Source organism: Athene noctua, chromosome 2 (genome assembly GCF_965140245.1).
Source record: "Athene noctua chromosome 2, bAthNoc1.hap1.1, whole genome shotgun sequence".
NCBI classification, from domain to species: Eukaryota; Metazoa; Chordata; class Aves; order Strigiformes; family Strigidae; genus Athene; species Athene noctua.
This window is the reverse complement of record NC_134038.1, coordinates 42,678,427-42,697,100: the sequence shown is the minus strand read 5'-3', so window position 1 is coordinate 42,697,100 and position 18,674 is coordinate 42,678,427. Positions and strand designations below refer to the sequence as shown.

The window sequence follows — 18,674 nt, the reverse complement described above, 5'->3', positions numbered from 1 at the left end:
TTGATTGCCATGTAAAAATGCCAAGCCAATTATAAAAGCCAGAGAAAGGAAATGTAGAGTCTATTTTTTGGTCCCAGGATGACATTTCTTCCCTTGGAATACTCTTGCAATTAATTTTCTTTCCAGACATCAGGCTTTCCTCCATTCTGCTTTTATTTATATAAAGCAATGCAGCTGTTTCAATAATCTTCCAGTGAAGTGACAGTTCTAGGAATGTATTGTAAGAGGAAAACTAGGGGACCCTTTCAGAATTTGGACCAAGAGTAAGATGCCCTTTTCCATCTCCCATCCCATCAGACCCTATCTTCAGCATTAATTTTGATTTGTGATATAGTAAAGTGGACTTTAGGAAAACTTGCTTGATTCACTGACACATTTTGAGATGATTTCACCTGAAATGTTAATTACTGAGAATGTTAGAACACTTTAATGTTAGAGAGCCCCTGAGTGGTGGCATAACTGAAAGTTGTAAGATAATAAATTCCACTTCAACAGAAGAAATTGGATCTTATTCTAATTTCACATCTTTTGAATTATAATTATTAAAGTGTCTGACTGGAGAGGTTTTCAATTATAGTGGAAGGAGTGAGGACTATTCAGCTTTGCTATTTCATTCAGAGAATCAAAGTTGCATCCCCCTTCCATGTACATTGCCACCTGCCTGTTCAACCTTGAAAGAGACTTACTCCTCCACTTTGCTTGCCCTTACTCCTGTTTTGGCTTGCATGCATATATCCCAGTTAGAAGTTTGTATCAAGTACTTTTTTTTACTGTGTAAATTGATATAAATGGGACGGTTTAGTAGATAGAAACACTTTGTTCCGCAAGATACTTACTAGGTCTCTAGAGCATTGGGAGTTTTATTCCTCATTAAATCACCAGTTTCTGTTAACTGTAAAGGATGAGTGACAACAACTGGTACATGTTTTGCATCATCAAGTACAGCAGTGCTTGCTTTAGTTAGAAGTCTGGCAAGGGCCTTTCTGACTAAATTAGAGGTAAGTAAGTTTTAGGGAAAACTGAATGAATGTTGAAGTGAAAGACTAAGGATGCAACTGCACTGTCATTTTAATTTTTTCTGGAACGTACACTTGAAGCAAACCCATTGCTGATGCCTGTATCCCATGCATGAGCTTGTGCTGCAGAGCTGTCTCAGTGTGCACGGCCCTGGGTCCTTGTAGATGAAACTCCTCAGGTGGTATGTTCCAGGAGCCCAAGTGGTGTCCTCCAGACGCTACCGGGAAGGTGCTACGGGGGAAAAGAACAGGAAGAAGACTTTTCCTATGACTGGTGGCATCTTGAAGAATTCTCTAGAAAGGTGTTAGGAAACACAACTGAATCCTGAAAAAGCCATGGAGCTTCTACAGGCATCTGTATTTCTGCCTTTTAAAATTTGGTATCATCAATTCCGTACAGCAGAAAGAGGAAAATAGGTGCCCTGCTTTTTACTGAAGGAAAAAGAATGCCTTGTGTTTTATCAACACTTCAGTAGGATTTTGGCCACTTCAGACCACCTATATCATCCCCTAAGGACCAAGCTAAAAATCATTACAACTAATTGGATGTGATGAGGCTTTTAAGTGCGTATTTAAACACAGCTTAATTTTAAAAAGTCCTAAGTACCTAGAACATCCCGTTGACTTGAAGTTAAAAAAAAGTCAGACCCTTAATTTGCCCTTTGTGTCAATAGGAGTACTGTGCAAAACTGAAATACAGATACTGAATGCAGAGACACAAATGGTTTTAGACATCTAGCTCCCATAAACTATTTCAGCAACAATCACGTATCTAAACAGCATTGAAGATTTTGACCGTAGAAACTAAATTATTGTCAGTGCCAGTGGTCAAAGCAATTTTTATCAGGTTAAGCGGGAAGTAACTAGTAGCAGTAAGTGGGGAAAAAGTGCTCACAGACTAGAAATCTAGGGGGACAGTCAGAATTATGGAAGGAAGCACACACTGGAATGGGAGCTGGCCTTTTGTGTGTCACCTGTGTAAATGCCAAAGAATCTACAGTGTTAGTGTTGGGTTTTCTGTTCGTTCTCAGATTTACATGGCCTTTGTTTGAAACAGAAAAGACTGACCAGCAGTATCCCATATTTCAGTAGTGCCAAAGTGATTTATACCAGCTGAGAAATAAAACACAAAGCTCTTCCATGGAAAACCATGTGTCAGGTGCTCTGTAAAATTGGGATTTTGAAGTTTTTTATGCAGTTTTGGGTCATGTTTATTTTGCACTTACCGCTTTTTGAGTTAGATTTTATTACTTTAAGGCCAACCGTACAATCCTATATTGAATGGATACAAAAGGTGTAACTAATCAAACGTGGCATTGTGTTGTGCACTGGAGAAATGGTTTTAGTGCTTTAAGTCAAACACACGATTTTCTTTTTTCATGTGAATTGGCTGAACACTATGAATTATAAATTTAGGCTTTAAACATTTATTCTGTTAACTGGTTAAAATGAGAGCTGTTAGAGCAAATACAGTTATATTTGCTTTAGAGCATATTTATTATTCTAGTATTCTATGAAACAGAAAGCTAAAGAATAAAATGTGTTTCAGCTGTTGTGTGTGCAGTACAAATTCTGTAATTACAGAAATGAGGTTGACATTTTTCTGATTGCTTTAAAAAATTTAGGTGATATTTGATTAAATGACAGAGAAAATAAATAACTTTTCAGAATTTATGCAGTTAGGATGAAGAATTTATTGTATATACAGTTAAGCAACTCTACTGTAGATGTACTTCATCTTTAAAGAAAATGAATACAGTAATCAAAATAGTTCTAGCATGGAAACTACAATACAGACTGAAACTTGACTAAAACAGAAATTAGTTAGTTGACTTGAAAGAACACAGAACCTGAAACAACAAATCACAGGTTGCATCATTAACCAAGGACAGTAAAAAACTGTACAGTACAAGCAACACGTTACAATAAGTTATGACCAATAAGGCAGTCTTTCTCATTTGGGACAAAAGGGAAGGTATTAAAATCTCATAAATCCACCGTATCTCTTTTCCATCTCTGGAACCTCTTTGGAATAAGTTTCCCCATCTTCTTCTGAAGGGAGAATGGAGTCGGCGAAGCGCTTAAGAAACCCACCGTATCGTTTCTGGTAATCCAGCCACCATTCTGGCCTGCCCACTCTTCTCATGAAACCACCGTATCTCTTCTGCAGCTCTTTGGCTTCATCTTCCAATTCGGGGCTGCGCTTTATGCTTCTCATGAACCCTCCATACCTTTTGCTGACATCCCCGTCATTTTCATTTATCTCTCGGTAATGCCCCGCTTCAGGGTTGTCCCCTGTTCCTAGAAGCTCCTTCAGCAGATCAGAGGAATTAGCGAGGGCATCGTCATCCGAGTCTTTCTTCATAAACCCTCCATACCTCTTAGCCAGGATTTCTCCTCCGTTAGCTTCATCCTCTGGTTCTATCCGATAGAGCTCATCCATTTTCTTCATGAACCCCCCATATCTTTTCATGAAGCCTCCGTACTTCTTCGCAAGCAAATGGTTCTCATCCAGCTCTTTCTTGTCTCCTGGAGCAATGTTGCCATCCTCTGAAAGATCCAGCTTTGACAGCTGCAGGAGCTCCTTGCAGGTCTCCCAGGCTTTGGCAGAAGGCAGCTTTCCTTCACATTCTAGTGTACATGCCTGAAAAATGGATGATGCAGTTTACTGAGAATGCTTTGGCAGTAACAAGCACCTCACTGCCACCTTGTCTTAGTTTTACTTGTTTTTAAAAGACCATGAGTGAGCCTCTCTTTGTGAGTGGCTTGGAAGGACTGCTCTTCTGATTTGGTACTTGTCTGTTTTGAAGTTCTTCATATCCCTCTCTGAAGGACATGGTAGTCTCAGTCTAAGAGACAGAATACCTGACAAGATGGATTGTGGGTCCTGTATGTCAAGGCTGCCCCAGAGCTTCTGTTTCAAAGGAAGCCATACGTACAGTGCCTGCACCTCCCTTACACTTGGGTGCATTGTTATGATTTTTTTGTTGTATTTACTACTGGGAAGCTAAAACCCCATTGTGGTTTGCTTCATAATGGAAGTGTAGAAGTATATTCAATCTTCATAATTAGAAGTAACATTCAGAAATTTTAGGAAAGAAGTTACACGGCACTGTCATTGCACAGAGGCCAGCTGTACTGTACTGCTCAGTATCTTCAGTTCACTGCATGGCTTTAAAGACTGTATTTCTGCCTGTTATCATTGGTTGCTCTTTGTGGAATAATAGATCTTTCAAATGTGTACAAAGACAAATGCAGAAATACAGGCTCTCTTAGGCAGGATCAAAGTTCTGGTTTTGCTAGTCTGACATACAAAGTAGCAACAATCAGAAAGAAGGAAATAATCCTAAACTGTGTTGCTTCTGAATGCAATGACAAATTTTCAGGCTAAGACATCAAAAAAGGTTTTCAGTACCTGTATGTCTATCTCATAACCTGCCATGTAAAGATAATAACATACATATTAGCTACTCCTATCTCTGTTGTGTTAGGGGATTTACTTGTGAAGCCACACTCTTCAGTTGGGAAACAAGTGAATCTGGTGTTTTTCTTTCTTGCCCATGGTTTTTAATGCCACAATAATTAAACAAATCATTAATGCCACAACAATTAAACAAATCATTAATATTTTCAATAATAGAAACGCTTATTCTGCCTATAGGTGACGTTTTCTAAGGATCTTGATATGCTTTAAATGTGTGAAATTAAACCCCGACACAGTTTTCTCTAATACTGAACTGACCAGCTTTCTACCTCTAGCCTTACCTGTCTGTTGAGCCCCATTTCAGTCTGAGAAATTTATATAGGGGTTTTGATATGATCAAAAGAAAACTAACGGGATTTGTTTATTTTGCAACAATATTTATTTTAACTGGCACTACATGCTCGTTGTTATATATTATAGGTATACTGTAAAGAGAATGTGATCTCGGCTCCAGTCCGATTTTGAAATTGCTCTAAATCAAAGCAAGAATAGGTCTGTGCCTTCCTTTTCCCTTCTCTAGTAGTTTAATTAACCCCCTATGGCCACATAAACATATGCTATCTCATAGGTGTCAACCACCAGGTACAATGTAGTAAACCTTACAGATACAATGGGATAAAATTAGTTATGATATTAATAGATGCTAGTATCTAGAAACACTTGTTTCTAAGAGCCGTATGAATGTCCATAAGGAATATATGGTAGAGCACATTGCTTCTTTTCCCATTTCAACTAATAAGCATTACGGAATGGGGCTTTGAATCTTTCTTGAGAAATTGCTGAAGGTGTACAAGAGAGAATATCAATATAGACACCCACACCAGATATTCCAGAAAGCACATATCCCTCCCTCTGAAAGAGCCAACGACCACCTTTTTTTTTTTTTTTTTTGCCTTCCCTAGTTGACATTAAAGTTTGATTGAAAGCTAATGGAAGCAAAAATATAGGGAACTGTTTTGCCAACTATCCTAAGAATATTGCCCTTATGAACCCTGTTGTGGTTAATAGTGAGCCCCTGCTTTTGGAGTAAGCAGAAATACTCAGTGATTCCTAATTCTGTGTAAGAATAGGGTCCAGTTCTTCCTTTTCTGTGCTCCCAAATAATCAATGACATCACAGGAACGAAACTTTTCAGCTCATTTAGACGTGCTGAGAGCAGGATGCCTCAGTACTCATCTATATGAGGTCAGGAACCGCAGATGCCTCCGGCAAAGGGCTCGGCAGCCCGAGTTCCCGCCTCCTTCAGGGAGGGCTGAGGGACCCCAGACTTTCACTGACCCCGATAATTAAATTTCGAGTTGAGTTGCCTCTGTGACTATATTTTTAGATCATTTCACTACCATTAAAATTACAGATAACACACACACACGCATTCTGGAGTTTTCTCAGCAGGATTTGTCTTCGGAGACCCTGTCAAAGGGATCTCTCGGAGGCATATTCGTAACGCCGTGCAGCATCGTGCACAGAGGGCGAGCGGCGGGAGGTACTGCTCCTCAAACCAGGCTTGAACCCCACTTTTGGTGAGATTTTAGGCAGATCTGCTGCTTTTCAGCTCGACAGCCACCCTGCCTGGAGAGCTCACGCTGCCGGGGAGCCCGCGGCCGGGGGTGTGGACCCCGCTCCCGTCCCGCCCGCCTTCCCCCGGCCCAGCCGGCGCTGGAGTCCTGTCCTTTCCCCGTAGAGCTGCCCTCTGCGGCCGGATTCCGCCCCCCCCACCCCCACCCCTCCCGTTTTCACTAGTTTTTTTCCCTTACTGCCCCCGGGGCTACCGGGGTATGTGTATCCCGCCCAGACCCCTCGAAAGCCGCCGCTCGCTGCCGGGCAGCGGGAGGGACGGGCGGGATGCGGGGGGGGGTGTGGTGTGTGGGGTGTGAGTGTGTGTCTCCTTGGGGCTCTCTGGGTTTGTATCGGCGCCCACCCCTCCCCCTTCAAAAACGGGTCTTCCAAGCGATCTCTGCCTCTTTCCCCACTATTTTTTTTTTTTTTTTTTTTTGCTATTCCCCTCCTTTGCCCCCTTCTCCTTTTTCCTCCCTCACAAAGTTAAGGCGAGGCGAGGCGGGGCGGGGGGCCCGGCCCGCCCGAGGGGGGTCTCCGCGGCGTTGAAGCGGCCGGGCGAACCCTCCCCGTTTCCCCACGTACATCCCCCCGTCCCCGCTCCCGCGTACCAGGGGGTGGATGCCGGCGCGGGGTCCCAGGCGGTAGGCGCAGGCAGCGCAGTCGCGGCCGCAGTCTGCCCGCACCGCGGGCAGCAGGCAGGTGCTGAGGGCCAGCAGCGAGCAGCCGAGTCTCAGCAGCAACGCCATGGGGCTGCAAGAAGGAGAGGTCGGTCAACGGGCAGCCGCCTTCCCCCCCCCCCCCCCGCCCCGTCCCGGCGCTGCCTCCCCCAGCTTCGGGGCAGGAAAAAGCGGCACCAAATTGTCCGGCCGCCGCGGTTTATAAACCCAAGTCTTGGGTCGCCGGCAACTCCGGTCACTCACACGCTTTATGGAGCCGGGGCGGTTGCGCTTGCGAGGTGAGCGGGCGCTTAAGGTAAGCAGGCGCTTGGCAGCTGCCAGACAACGGACCTGCGTCCCGGAGAGGAGCGGACCCGAAGGATGAAGCGCCCCGAAGCCCCCGGCCGGTGAAAGTGCTCGTCCCCAAACAGTTTATCCCGCCCAGCCCCCGCCCCAGGGGGAGAGGACGGCAGCCCCTCCCGGGAAGGCTTTCCCGCCGGAGCGCCCCGAGGAGCGACCCCGACGACGGGCGCCAGCCGCCCCAGTTGCCCTCCCCCGGTGCCCGCCGCGGGCAGAGCGGTTCACTCACAGAACGGGCTCCCGTCGGGGCTCCCGGGAGTTGCTCGGGACTGAGCTGCGCCTTGCCGGAGCCTCGGCGTCGGAGCCGCTGTTACGTATAGCGAGGCCGAGCAGCCTCTGGAGAAACCCCGGAGGGGGCGCGGGGGGAAGGAACCCGCAGCCTGCGGCTGCTGACAGCTCCAGGGAGGGCGGCTCTGGGGCGGGGGGCGCCGATCCGTGCGCCCGCCGCTGCGGAGCGGAGCGGGTGCGGGAGGCGGCGGCGGCACTTTATAATTAGTGAACGCGGGGAGAGCGCGGCCTCCCCCAATCGCCGTCGGGCTCCCGCTGACGCAGCACCTACGCCATCGCCCCCCGGCGCCGTGCCCCGCCGCCAGCGACTCCGGCGGGGCTTGGGATGGAACGGGGCGGGTGGCGCGGTGCGCCCCTGCCGTCGGGGGGAGCGGGGGACCGGCACCGGGAAAGTTACGGGGGGAAGTTTTCACCGGGGGCGGGCGGGGATGAGACATCGGCGTGAGTCAGCCAGGGGGGCGGGGAGAGGCGCCCCGAGGCTGGCGGCAGCCCCTCGGCGGCAGCCCCTGTCCCCGGGGCGGCGGGCGCGGTGTCACTGCAGTGTTGCACGGCGCCGGGGAGCGGGGTTGCTTTGGGGGGTTTTTTGGTTTTATTTGGAGTTTTTTGGGTCGTCTTCTCTCCCTGACACTCTGCTAAAACCCCAGGTCGCTGGTGCTGAGGGTGTCTGCGCATGCCTGCTACCTCCCTCCCCGGGCCTCGGGTGTAAAACGCTGTGTTTGGGGGAAGCAGGTGTTACTAGAGTGAGCGAGAAGTCAAGGTCTTTGATTTGAAAATATCGGGATTTCACAAGTATGGATAGATTTGCCTTGTTTTCACACTTTTGGTGACCGGGAAAGCACAAATAGGAAGGAACGAGATAGAGGTAAAATCCCAAGCTCTTCTGCAAGGTTCTCAAGCCCAGCAGCTGGAGCAGCTCGCTGCTCGCCTGTTTGATATCCTGGGGAACTGGCATAGAGTGATGACGCTGGTCCATCACACCTCTTCTTTGTAGAGGGCTCTGCCCAAAACATACTAAGCTGTGTTTCCTTGACTATCAGAAGCCATCTTCTATTTCCAGCCCCAAATTATTTCTATCTGGTTTATATTTATTTGTTCTTCTTTCATAGAATCGTAGAACGAGTTGGAAGGGACCTTTAAAGGTCCCCAACTCCCTTTCAGTATTGTCCTTCAGTTTAAAGAGCATTTTTCCCCTTCCTGGTGTGTTTCTGGGGTGGAACTTTTCTCCCGAATCCTCATTTTGCTGAAGTGAACAAGCCGTGCTTTTCAGCTTTCTGTCGTGAGATGGGCTCTTTTCATGTAAATATTCTGCTCTGCATTTGCTATACTTGGAGTTCATAATTTCTGGGCAGGAGGTATAGGAACAGTACACACTATGTTGGTTGAGATTTCATTAGGGCATTAGTGCATAATTATCTATCCTGGAGGAGGAAGACACCTCAATTTATACCTCCTCAGATCTCATTTGCCTTTCCTGATGCTGCAGTACATTGATGTCACACACTTGCCTGGTAACAGATACAGCCAGGTCTTTATCCTTCAGAACTAACACAAAATCCAGTACTGTTCTTGTATGGAATTGCGCTTTCTGCCACCTGTAGGTCTTTACATCAGCTATCTGACTCAGATTAAGGACACTCAAATGAATGTCTGTGTTTATGGAAATACATCCATGCAAGCCAAAGACATAGGTCTTGTGTATGATCAGTGTATGTGAGAAGACAATCTCTGCTCTCTGTTGATGCAGTAGTATCAGCCAACTTTGTAAGTAAACCCTCAAGAGAAGAGGTAGACATTTTCAAAATCATCCCAGTGGGTATATTTATGTTACATGTGAGAGATCTACATTTGGAGCAACGAGGAAATTGCTATGGCACTGAATCAGCAGGAATGCTATAAAGTTTGTCCCTAAGATGGTTAGGGAAGCACTGACTAACTCCAGAGGTGACACATTCGGTGCCTCTTTTGCCATCAAGATGCTCTCTAGAAGTAGAGCTTTTTGTGATAGACATCATCAGATTAGTCCTCTGGGTCAATTCCTGACCTTCAGCTCTGCCATTGTCTATTGACAATAGTCAGTAGTCAATCTAATAGTCAGCATGGTCTGATGGGACAGATAGCCCAGTAGCCTCCTGATATTTCCTCCTGCAGCATACCTCCCATGTCCCTGAGCTGACTGGCTCCTGCTTTCATCATTCTGCATATGACCATCCACGCTCAGCCTGTTCACACAGCTACTCAGTCTGCAATGCCCTTCACTTACTGTGTTTAATCTGGTCATGATGAAAACCCAGCCAGTGTCAGAATGTCACTGTGTGCAGATAATCCCTGGAGATAAGATAAAGACTGTAACAGGAAAAGGTGAAGGGTAAAGTAAGAGTAAAGTATATAAAAGGGCCAAATAAAAGACATGTAAATTCTATGTAGAAGAGGAGTAATTGGGAGGGTTATTTTACAGTGGATAAGTCTTATGACTGCTGGTGAGGACCAGAGAAGAAGAAAAATGAAAAGAGATTGGGTGTGAAATGCATGGGTGCAAGGGCACCGTAAGAGAGAGAGGGGCGGTTCTGTGCACAGCCAGCACTGGGCAGAAGAAATCCAGCTGTGGCTTTTGGAATTGCTACAGATATCCCTGATTCTGTGGCTCTTCTGCTTCTCCATACCCTCTGTTATTTCAGTCTTTGGTTAGTTCCTCTCTATCACTGGTCTTCATCCTGCAGGGATGAGGGTCCCTAGGGCCTGGCAGGGTGGGGAGCAGGACGAAGGTCCCAGCCGGACTCTCGTTTTACCCTTTTCCCACTAGGTGCTACACAGGGTCCTCTCCTTCCACCTGAAATATGCTAATATTCACAAAGAATGAGTAGTAATATGAAGAAGGAGTAATTAAGAAAACATTTCTTAAAGAGCTCACTTTTCTCAGTGTCAGCAGATGAAAGATCTATAATTCCCTGTCTGAGTTCAATTTTGTATGGGGAAAGTATTCTTTTCTGGGAGAGGATGAAAACAGGAGAGAATTTGGAAAATTTTGACAAAATACTGCAAAGCAAAAACTACATAAAGAAAATGACTCACTGTAGGTGTGGAGGATAATATTTCCTCAGCAACAAGAGGACTGAGAAACAAAGAAACAGTGAGGCACAAAAAGAAAAGGATACTATTCACAGCAGTGAAGTTGATAACTTGTTGCTCCCTACTAACTTTACAGTAGAATTGTCCTGGTGTTGATAAAAACTTTGGCATTTATATAATTCAGAATTACCACAGACACAAAATGCTTTTTACCTGCCATCAAAATATACCAGCCAAAAGAAGCCTGTTGGTATTCCGTTAGCGCTTGCAGCCCCAGGGGCCCTGTTGTCCTATGGCTTGTCCAGACTCCCAGACTTAAGCTGGAACAAGGTGAAGCCAAGATGAAATCATCTTCATTTTACTGATCAAGAACATAATTTGAATGACTTTCCAAAGTCTTGCCAGAAGTGGGCAGCTGAGTTAGGAACTAAATTTCTCTCTCTTGGATTTCACATCAGTATCTTTACTGCAGGACCAGCTTTCCTTTCCAAATTATACTCATCATACTAATTGAGATGCTACAAAATCATTAAATGAAGATAGACTTACAGAAATATGAAATAAACATGCTGTTAGCACCCAAGCAACCCTTCTCACAACACAGAGCCTTTTTGATAGAATTGAAATGAAGAATAGAGAATCTAAACCAGCATGTTGATTATTATTTCTAGGTCACAGCATTTCTTAAAACCAGTCAGGTTCTGTTTAGCTCAGTCTAGATGGGCTTAATTTTAATGGGAACATATATAATTGATATCAGAGCTGGGAAAAGCATTGCAGGTCAACTACCCTATACCAAACATCATCAAAGTAATTTAGAGATGTGAGTAATTAATCTATAGGTACAAGTTATGCATCGCTACTTCTAAAAGATCTTTACTAAATTATGTCTAAAGTAAGCAGAGAGGAACTGCAATACAGAGAGATACCTGATGTATGGTTGGTATGGTGTTGTCCAAAATGTACCATTGCAGGACAGAGATGTTGCAGTGCTTCCCATATCTCTGGATATCACTTAATATTCATCTGGGTGTGTCATTTAAGATACGAAGAAGTAAGGAAGATACCAGTGATGCAGACATTTCTACTCACAGCTGCTGAAGACAAACTTGTATGAAGAACTGGAATGCTAAACCTTTCATGTCAGACAAAGCTGGGTCTTCTTACTAATATTTTTGCCCTTGACAAATTATACCTTTTTTTAGAAGGCAAAACCATAAGGAGATTTTTTTCACTGAAAGAGCACTGACAGCTACTGTCCCTGTATCATGGCTGATGCCATGCAGCTTTCTAAGGGGGGAGACAGCTTCATGCTACTTTCTCTGAGTGAAATAAAGTGTGTGACATGTATTCAGTATAAGCATACAGCAAATACAATTTTTGGTGCATTTGTTTACCTGCGATTTCATAAGAATGAAGCAGAGAAATTTATACTGATCTGTGGAGATACATGGAGATGCACTTTCTTACATGTTTCTCTACCTCACAGGCACATGAATATGTGCACTCAAAGATTTCCAAGATCAGGCCTGAACTCCAGTAAGTAGAATGTGCTGCAGAGTAAGAAGAATAAACTGTACAAAATCTGTATTCGTTATAAAAGCAATATGTTGCTCATTTCCACAGAGGCCATGGGAGGGGTATTTCCAATAAAATAAGAAGAAAACAGGGTGCTTAGTAGCAAAATACATTGTGATGGAATCCAGGCACAGTGATTATTGTTTAAGATAATAACTACTCCACATGAGTTGAGTGATTTATCCTCATTTTTTTAATTAAGAAAACTCATCCATGAATTACAAAGGAAGTATTAGATTCCATCTATGAAAAGGATTGCAGTGTCGAATGCATATGTGGAAAGATTAGCTGAAAATTGTAAATGAAAGATTTTGATCACTTCAGTCATATTAAGAAAAACAAACAAGCAGAGTTTAACTAATGTATCTGGAGTGCAAACTTCAACTATTTTCCCATTATTCACATTTATACAGTAGAATTTTGGAGCTTTTTCCTCAGTTTGAGCCTCACATTTTCACTGCTAGTATTTTATTGCCCAGTTGGGGAGTGCTGTGTTCACACTTTAGCACAGTATTCAAAACAAGTTATTTTTGCAGGCTGGAGCTGTAAGGAGAGCCTGGCATATTACATGAAGACAGGGTAAAGGCTGGCTGGATTCCTTGTTGCACTCCTCTGGGGACACAGCTTGGTGCTTCTGGGCAGGCAGAGGTGACTTGAAACTCCCATATTTTGGGCAGTTCAGGAACTTAATTTGAAACGGTGTGATTTCCAGCAGCCCAACAGGGAGTGTTTTACAACTGAGTACTGAACTCTCTCCTCTCCGCTCCCACCATGGCCTGAGCACGACCTCCCTCGTGCCATCTCCGGGCCATGAAGGGAGCAGCGAAGGGCCATGTGTGCTCTCCCTCTTGTGCTCGTGTGCTGGAGGGATTCCTCAGAGATGATCCAGATAGCAGTGAGGGTCACACTTCATTTCATTATACCTCTACTAGAAATTCCATGGTCCACACTGGGAATCTGTCTGTCTTACAGCCTGCCGTGGCTATACCACATAGCCTGTGTGAGAGCAGCATGGAGCCTCCTGTGCTCTTACCTTGGTCTAATGATGGACTAAACTGCTCAGCTGCAAAAGCAACTTTATGCTCATTTACAGCAGAGTTCACTCTATAGCAACTACAGCCACAGTTGTAATCCCTTTGGAATTGCAAATATTAAAGAGATGATGTTCATGCAAAAAATGGAGTGGAAAGGTGCATAAAGCACAGGGTTCTCACAAGCACTGTGTGAAAGGTCCACCATTTTTCTTTCAGTGTAAATGCTTTTGGGTTGCTTCATGTGAATTGGGACTTCATTTATGTTCCAGAAAGTGTTTTCCATAGGGAGGAAAGCTGGAGGTTTAATCAATCAAGTTATCTAGTTAGGACAGGGAATAAGATGCTTAGATCCTAAGAGCACTTGAAAAAGAAATAAGAAACATTATCATCCCATTTCTTCATTTTACACATATTTGACCTGTTCCACTGGCCATTGCTTGTACCTCTTTGTGCTTTGTATTTCTATTAAAAAAGCCTGGAAACTGAACTCTGACCTTTCCCATCTCAGTTTACCGGTCTACATTCCTTTTCTCTAAAGCTGCTTGCTTTATAGTTGAAATTCATTTCATTTCTCCTGCTGCATAATTGAACACTCCAGAAACTAAAGAGCGACCGCAGACAGCTGAGCCCTTATTGCTTTTCCTGTACAGAACTGGTGAAAATATTTCATGAAAGTTGAAGCTGTGAATTTGACTGGGGCCCAGGTTTAATCTGAAGATTGAATTTGTGCAGAAGCTGGGAAGATCCTGAATGATTTTGGATGCAGAAGAGTTATCACATTGAGTGAAAGTGTAGGTGCAGCAACAGTGCATAGTAAAGGAAAACAACAGATGTGATAAGGTGTTTTGATTATTTTGGGATTACATACATATATTGGAGAAGATTTCCTTGTGGTTTTCTCCTTTCTCACCTTCCAAAGATACATTTCACATCCTGGTTGTTATATGGCCTTGGTATCATGACATCTACCTTTTCCTTTGTCAGTCTGAAAGCTTATAAAATCAGGGGACACATCTGCTGAAGTGTTGTTATAATACAGGGTTTGTTTTTAATATGAAAGTGGTCAGAATGACATTGCTACACAGCTAACTAGTGCTGTCATGCCTTTCCTGGTTCTGCCAAAAGCTTTCTGTGTTGCCTCAAAAGTGGTGAATTCACCACTTCCTCTAATGTAAGTGCTATCAGTTATGACCTGATAATACCTGGCTTGGCAGCATTTTGCTAGACAAAGCAATTGGTTCTATTTCATAGCCTTTGACTAAGTTCATTCAAAGTATCAGGTATAGTGTTTATACCTCTAAGACAGAACTGAAATATCAGATACTTTGGACTTCTAACTTAGTGATTTGGACTACTTGTCTACACTGGTACCCTAGGATGTAATCAGCTGATGTGTGCAGACACATCTAAGGTAACCATACATTCAGAGAAGAAGACAGAATATAAAATAATGCAAATCTCACAATATTAAAATACTAATATATTTTAAGCAGAAATAAGTTGTACTTCAATTAATTCAAATGCATCAGCACTTTGAGTATAGAGAAGGAGTACTGAAAACAAATAATTCACAGAGAAGAAAAATTGAGTCTAGGTTGGGGTAGAATCGGGAAAGTCACCATTGTGAAGTTTTTATGAGATTAGGCTACTTTATGTCATACAACATTCCTCAAGATTATTATCTTCCTTTGACTTTCCTGCTATTGCCTGGTGTGTATTCCCTGCTTCTCTGCAGGCAGCAGTGCTGGTCAGTGGCTGAGGCAGACTCTCCACCTGCTTCTGAGACCATCCTAGTAACTGCTGTGTCACCTCACCCAGATCTTGAGGATCAGGTAGAGTTTTACCACGGGACATGATAAATCAGAGATTTATTTAGAAATATATCATTTACTGAAATGAGGTTTACTCTCCAAAAATGCAGCAGCAGAGTTTCTGTGCTATGAAGTTGACTAAAGTGCTCTGCTCTTGCGGCAATAAATAAAATGACTCATTTGTCTAACCGTCTTGCTTTTTATGATTAAACTAGGCCGCAGTTCCCAGAATATTTAGGATTGGTCTGGTGTATACTTTGCGCTAAAACTGGATGTAATGTGTGTGCCAACAGAGTGATGCCAGAATTTGGAAGAGCTTTCTTTATTGGTGTTTTCCTGCTGGTTCTTTTAATGTCATCTTAGTTTTGGGAAGTGGTAAGCTTGTTATTTGAAAGAGTGCAAAAATAAAAATATTAATTAATATCTTTAAAATGGTAGCAGACTAAACAAAATTTCAAAAATAATTGGCATTTGTATTACCTGCTAAATTGATCAAAATACCATCACAAACTGACAGAAGGAAGCAGGAGGCTTTCAAGGAGGTCAGGGTGCTTCTAGGCAAGGGTAACTGCTGTCACCAGTTTGGTTGTTCAGCTCTTGGCTTCAGCACTTGGGGATAGAGCTGTGTGCTGTCACACACCTGCTTTGCTTCCCTTTGAAGATGGTAATTAACATATGTAAGAGGTGATTGTCAATTTGAGGCTTAGCGCATTGTTTTTGCCCCTGTTTAGGCAGTGCAGAAATGTACAGGATTATCTGCAGGTGGTAGAGGGCTCCCCAGGGAAACTGTGTCAGGTTTCATCAGTGACAGAATATTCAAGGTGGTTGCCTTCTAAATATGTCTGAGATGTCAAGTTTTTCTTCATGGTACATTTCTGGTTTTGTTAGGACAATGATGGAACCTCTGACAATGCTCTGCAGTTGAGCTTCTGGTTCTTCTTCTGTTAAGACCATGTATAAACTCAGGAACAGAGTTGCAGATGGGATGCCCAACACGACTTGGATGCATGTAAACCTTCTGAAAGTATGTGTGAAATAAACTAACTATACATCAGTAAACTGTAGCTATGGATCAGTAAACCGTAACTATAAATGTAAATCTCAAATGCAAATATGTCAGACAAAATACTTCATTAATGTGATTTCCAGGTTTTTTGAAATGAAGTGCTTGTGAAGGTTTGCTAGACAGATACAGTTCCAGTGATTTCTGCTTTCTCTTGCCTGCAGACTTGTCTTCTGGGTGTTTGATGGCCTCTAGGTTCTCTACATCCAAGCTGAAACTCCCTGTCGTTGTGTGTGGTGGGCCATGTCCAAATGAACATCTTTGACTAGCTCTGATGAAGAATGGAGCTGCAGCAACAGAAAACAGAGACGGAAAAGTATAAGGCACATCATGTTTTTCAATTTTGCCAGTTATTTTATATTATAGTGAAAATCTTCCACCCCTCATCAGGTTTAGTCTTATATCCATGTTTCTGTTATCTTTTGTCATGGGCTTTGGAGGGGAGAAGTGGTTGCTCTCTGTTTTGCATAGTCTGGACGTGCACTTGAGTCCAAGAAAATAATTGCCAATCCATTTTAATAAAAACGTGCTCTGTGTAGAGGTAACCAGTGTTTGAAATCCAAGGTTGGTGCTTTGGGGTTAGCTTGGCTGCCTAACTGGCATGAACCCCACTGATTATTTATTGTTTTGAGTCAAAATCACATCTTCCTTTCTCCCATAAGCTACCTGCCTTCTCTGCTAATGTTCACAGGAGTGTATATTTTCTATTTTATACCTCCAGAGTTTTCCATCAAAAAGTTAGACCACAGAATGCTAATCAAAACTAATGACTGGGAGACCCTTTATGGATTATCATAGTCTGTAAACTAATAAGGAGAAAAATGAAAACAAAAGACAGGGCAATTCTGTGTTAATTTAATTGACAGCTGTGTATTAGGTATTATTTATGAGAATATTTTTCAGCACAATATAGTAATTGTATTATTGCATATCCATTTGAAAAGGGGAACTGTAGTGTGAGTCATTGCATCAGCAAAATGGGTAGAGAATAATGGAGTCATGTAAGTTTTAATTTTTTAAAGGATGAGTACATTTTTAATTTATCAGACATGGATTAATTAGTTTTATCAAATATTGGAAGAAAAATGTGAAATTAAATATAAATAGTATGGAGCAATACGAAGTACAGAGAAAGATGGTGACGTTACCTCTTCATAATGTCCTCAGTTAAAAATTTAATTAAATTATGACTTGGAGCTTCCTCACAAGGTTACCACTATGAATGCGCAGAACCCAGTAATGTCCACTAATGCACATAGAGAAATGAGGAGTGCATATATTTTTAAAGTGTGAGAACCTTCCTATAAGCCTTTCTCTCTGAAAGAAAACTATAATCAAATTGAATCTGGTATTTTCAAATGCATTTTACAAATGCAGAATTAATGCAATTCTGTAAAACCCTTCATTTAACTTTTGCAGAAGTTTAGGGGTAATTTATATGTGGCTATATGATATTCAGTTCCAAGAGGCCAATTTAAAACAGAGGTTCAGTTTTAATCACATACTCCCTCCTTGATCTTGTGAATAGAAACTCTTCACTTCGTTTGAGTTGTGGTTAGTACCTATTGTGCAGTTAGCAGAGTTATAAATGAGAACATATGAAAGTTTCAGGGGAATAGTGTCTGAAGTGCAGTGGTTTAAGTATTAAATAATTGCTACTTTTATGGATCATTGCTTCTTGGACGTCATCTTAAAATAGAAACCAATTACAGTATGTTACAGAAAACAAGCTAATGGCATTAGTACCTGTGCTAATATTTACTCTCCTGGCTACTCTTCCTTTTTGTACCACCTTTTCTGAGCAGGAGGAAAGGGTTACGGGTAATTTACTGTGCTGGGTAATCTGGACTTCTTGAGTGGCTCCCAAATACCAGCATTTAACTCTCTCTTTAATAAAACAGCCCATGAAATCATGAGAGATTTTCAGTGCTCCACCTTTCCCTGCCTGTTCAGAGCAACCTCCTTGCCTAATCTTACTTAACCTCTGCCTAAGAATTAAGATTCTGTGTCTCAGTCCCATGAGGAATTATTTCGTGGCCGAGGACTACAAAATGTCACCGTTTAGAAATTTAGTGCCAACATCTTGGCTCGTCCAAATTCATGTAGCTACAGTAATCTCACATTTTGTATTCTACATGAAGTTCAAAACTACTTTTCCTTATCTGTGTGTCATGTACTCATGTTAATATTTTTCTAGTCTGCCAGTTTTTATGGCACTGATCTTTTTAGTTGCTATGCATCATTTGATTTAGTTCCATTACAGACAATGATTTATAAGTGCTTTATTATAAAGAAAAACAGTCAGAAAAGAAGAATATAGATGCATGACTGTGAGCAGTAACAAAATGAGCTAACATCTGATGTACTTTTCAGGAAAACCTTTTTACATAATGAAGTTCTTAGACTGTTCCCCCAAATTAAGCTGCATGTGAGGTAAGTGGTGGCACTCCTATTACTTGATTTAGTTTCAGCCTGTCGATTTAATTTTGCGGTGGGGAACACTATATCAGTGCAGTAAGGATGTTTAGGAAAGGTCACTCCATGCCTTATTTTGAAGCACAGTATATTTCAATGAGAATTTACCTATAAGCCCCTAGATATCTATATACTGAAGGTAAGCCCTGCAGACCTTGTTAATTCCGTTACTGTCAGCAAAGCCAAATTTATCTTAAAAGAATTAAGAAAAATTTTATTTCTTTTAAAATTCAGTGCAATTTTGCTCAGTTTTTGTGTATCCATACACTTCCCATCCAAGCATCTC

At 42.6% G+C, this 18,674-nt stretch overlaps 1 protein-coding gene across 1 annotated transcript; it reads right to left on the bottom strand.

The window, feature by feature from the left end:
- Window positions 1–2,680: 2,680 nt before the first annotated feature.
- PENK (proenkephalin) lies at window positions 2,681–7,555 on the bottom strand. Its single transcript, XM_074897715.1, has 3 exons — window positions 7,303–7,555; window positions 6,666–6,807; window positions 2,681–3,660 (listed from the first exon to the last, which is right to left on the bottom strand). Exons 2-3 carry the CDS (start codon window positions 6,801–6,803, stop codon window positions 2,995–2,997), a joined length of 804 nt encoding a protein of 267 aa, XP_074753816.1. The 5' UTR covers window positions 6,804–6,807; window positions 7,303–7,555; the 3' UTR covers window positions 2,681–2,994.
- Window positions 7,556–18,674: the final 11,119 nt, after the last annotated feature.